At 65.1% G+C, this 3,595-nt stretch overlaps 1 protein-coding gene and 1 pseudogene across 1 annotated transcript in view; one reads left to right on the top strand and one right to left on the bottom strand.

Annotated features, from left to right (window-relative positions):
• The window catches only part of LOC114073205 (E3 ubiquitin-protein ligase TRIM7-like), a 4,413-nt gene extending 3,774 nt beyond the window's left edge, over positions 1–639 (top strand). The window contains exon 7 of the mRNA XM_027910994.1: positions 38–639. Within this exon, the coding sequence (XP_027766795.1) occupies positions 38–639 (602 nt within the window). The remainder of the gene's footprint in view (positions 1–37) is intronic.
• A 933-nt stretch (positions 640–1,572) lies between these two features.
• On the bottom strand, positions 1,573–3,141 carry LOC114073204 (annotated as a pseudogene).
• Between the last annotated feature and the right edge of the window lie 454 nt (positions 3,142–3,595).

Raw genomic sequence — 3,595 nt, 5'->3', positions numbered from 1 at the left:
CCCCTCCCAGCCCATCCCCTCCCTTCCCCCCTGGCAGTGCTGGTGACCCTGGACCCCCTCACGGCCCATCCCCAGCTGGTTGTGGCCCCCGATGGCAGCAGCGTGAGGTGGGAGCCCCCCGAGGAGGGGCTTGGGCACGGCCCCTCGGACCCCTCAGACCCCCGGGACCCCTCAGACCCCTCAGACCCCCCAGACCCCCCGGCCCCGTCGGTGCTGGGCCTGCCTGGCATCTCCTCCGGGCGCTGCTGCTGGGACGTGGAGGTGTCCCCCGAGGGCTCCTGGGCGCTGGGGGTGGCTGGGGACGGGGTGGGGAGGGGGGACCCCCTAGGGCAGAGCCCCCCACGTTCCAGGGGGGCCCAGTGGGCGCTGGGGCTGTGCCAGGGGCAGCTGTGGGCGCTGGGGCTGTGCCAGGGGCAGCTGTGGGCGCTGGCGGGCCCGGAGCGGGTGCCCCTGGGGCGGGGGCGGGTTCCCCGCAGGGTCCGCGTGTCCCTGGACCCCCACGCCGGCCGCGTGGCCTTCTTCGACGCCGCCAGCAGGACCCTCCTCTTCGCCTTCCCCGCCGCCTCCTTGGGGGCCGGGGGGGTCCGGCCCTGCTTCCTGCTCTGGGGGGAGGGTGCCCGGCTCGCCCTGTGCCCCTGAGGGTCCCCCCCTGCCCCAGGAGGGAGGGTCCTGCCCCGTTCCCAGCACTCTGGGGGTGTCGAATCCTCCTGGGGGGGCTCCCCGGCCCCCCAAAGGGATCCCCCAAATCCGTCTGTGCCGCCACATCCCGCTCAGCCCCTTCTCCCTCCTGTGCCACACCGAGTAAAAAAGGTTTCCAGGCTGGGAGATCTTTCTCTCTTTGCCCGTGGGTGTCGGGTTGGAGGGGCAGGGCGGGAATTTCGGGGAACCAAACCCCGCTCGGGGCGGTTTTGGGCCCAAAAAGGATCCGGAAACCCTGAGAGGGTGAGCGAGGGACGCCCCTGGGGGCCACGGGGCACCCCCAGGAGAGACACAGAGCAGAAAATCCTGTCCTTATTTTTATTACTAATGACACGAATCGGGGGGGTTTCAGGTCGGGATGGCTGGGGGGGAAAATTCCCTGTTCCTCCCTCTCCCTGGGGGGGTCCCTGCCATCCCCCCCCAAATTCCCTGTCCCTCCCTCTCCCTGGGGAGGGGGCTGAGCATCCCCCCCCAAATTCCCTGTTCCTCCCTCTCCCTGGGGAGGGGGGCTGAGCGTCCCCCAGGAAGGGGGTCCCTGCCATTCCCCCTGGCAAGGGGGTCCCTGCCATCCCCCCCTGGGAAGGGGGTCCCTGCCATCCCCCCCCAAATTCCCTGTTCCTCCCTCTCCCTGGGGGGGTCCCTGCCATCCCCCCCCAAATTCCCTGTTCCTCCCTCTCCCTGGGGGGGGCTGAGCGTCCCCCCCCAAATTCCCTGTTCCTCCCTCTCCCTGGGGGGGGGGGCTGAGTGTCCCCTGGCAAGGGGGTCCCTGCCATCCCCCCCCAAATTCCCTGTTCCTCCCTCTCCCTGGGGTGGGGCTGAGCATCCCCCAGGGTTGGGGTCCCTGCCATGCCCCCCCGTGTCCCCCCCCCTCCCTCAGGGGCACAGTCTCAGCTGGGATCCAGCCCCCACCACCCAGAGCCACGGCCGGAGCCGCTCCCCTCCGAAGGCGGCGCGGGAGAAGAGGAAGAGGAGCCCCCCGGCCTCGGCGTCGAAGAAGGCCACGGTGCCGCCGGCGCAGTCCAGGTGCACGCTGACCCTGCGGGGCGGCCAGCGCAGCGGCACCGGCGTGGCCCGGCGCGGGGTCAGCGCCCGCACCTGCCCTCCCCAGCGCTCCACGGCCCAGATCCCGCCCTGCGGGCCCAGGCTCAGCCGGCCCTTCCTGGCGATGGAGTCCCGCGCCACCCCCACGGCCCAGTCCCCGCCGTCCCCCACGTCCACGGCCCAGCAGTGGCGCCCGCCCGCGAAGCCGGGCCGGCCCAGCACGAAGGGCCAGTAGTCGAAGCGCTCGGGGCCGTCGGGCACCGGCAGGGCTCGGGCGCCGCGCCGGACGCTCTTGCCGTCGGCCGACAGCTCCAGCTCGGGGTGGGCCGTGGCCTCGTCCAGGGTCACCGAGGCTGGGGGGGAAGGGCGGGGGAGGGGGGGACCATCAGGGGATGCAGGACCCCCTTTGGGGGGGGAACGGCCCCAAAAGGAAGTGTTGGCGACGTGGAAACCACCCAAAAACAGGGAAACCCCAAAATGAAACATCTGCACCCCAAAATGTGGGATTGGCAACATGGAAACCACCCAAAACCAGGGAAACCCCAAAATGAAACATCTGCACCCCGAAATGTAGGATTGGCAGGATGGAAACCACCTAAAAACAGGGAAATCCCAAAATGAAACATCTGCACCCCAAAATGTAGGATTGGCGGGATGGAAACCACCCAAAACCAGGGAAATCCAAGCGTTGGCAACGTGGAAACCACCCAAAAACAGGGAAACCCCAAAATGAAGAGTTGGCAACGTGGAAACCCCCCAAAAACAGGGAAACCCCAAAATGAAGAGTTGGCAACGTGGAAACCACCCAAAAACAGGGAAATCCAAGCATTGGCACGGTGGAAACCACCCCAAAAACAGGGAAATCCCAAAATGAAGAGTTGGCAACGTGGAAACCACCCAAAAACAGGGAAACCCCAAAATGAAACATCTGCACCCCAAAATGAAGCATTGGCATGATGGAAGCCACCCCAAACCACAGAAACCCCAAAATGAAACATCTACACCCCAAAATGTAGGATTGGCGGGATGGAAACCACCCAAAACCAGCGAAATCCCAGAACAAAAAGCATCTACCCCAACAAACCGGGGCCAAAGGCTTGGAGTTCAGACAGTGATGAAGGAGGCGCTAATTGGGCGTTAATTTGTCCTTTTCCTTTGTTCCCTCCCCCTCCTCCATCCCGGGATTCTCCTTGCCCCGTTTCTGCTCCCGGTTAACACCCAGGATGGGGGGACGGGCAGCTCAGCTCTCCCAAAACGGGGTTCACTTTGATTTTCCCCCCTCCCCGAATACCTTGGAGCTTCCTCAGGGTCTCCTTCAGGGCGCTGCTCCTCCAGGAGAAGTGGCTGATTCGCTCCTCCGAGCCCGGAGCCAGGGGCAGCTGGAAAGTCACCTTCCCACCCCTGGGAGAGAGAGAAACCCACCAAAAACCCCCTCAGGGACCACCAAACCCCCTCAGGGACCACCAAACCCCCTCAGGAACCACCAAAACCCCCTCAGGGACCACCAAAACCCCCTTAGGAACCACTAAAATCCCTCAGGGACCACCAAAAACCCCCTCAGGGACCACTAAAATCCCCTTAGGCACCACCAAAACCCCTCAGGGACCACCAGGAACTCTCAGGAACCACCAGGAACCTGCAGGGACCACCAAAAACCCCCTTAGGGACCACCAAAACCCCCTCAGGAACCACCAAAGCCCCCTCAGGAACCAACAAAACCCCTCAGGGACCACCAAAAACCCCCTCAGGGACCACCAAAACCCCCTCAGGGACCACTAAAACCCCCTCAGGAACCACCAGGAACCCCCAGGGACCACCAAACCCCCTCAGGAACCACCAGGAACCCCTCAGGGAA

Source organism: Empidonax traillii, unplaced genomic scaffold (genome assembly GCF_003031625.1).
Source record: "Empidonax traillii isolate 1590-97213 ecotype Southwest subspecies unplaced genomic scaffold, ASM303162v1 scaffold5671:size7493, whole genome shotgun sequence".
NCBI classification, from domain to species: domain Eukaryota; kingdom Metazoa; phylum Chordata; class Aves; order Passeriformes; family Tyrannidae; genus Empidonax; species Empidonax traillii.
This window is presented reverse-complemented; position numbering and strand designations above follow the sequence as displayed.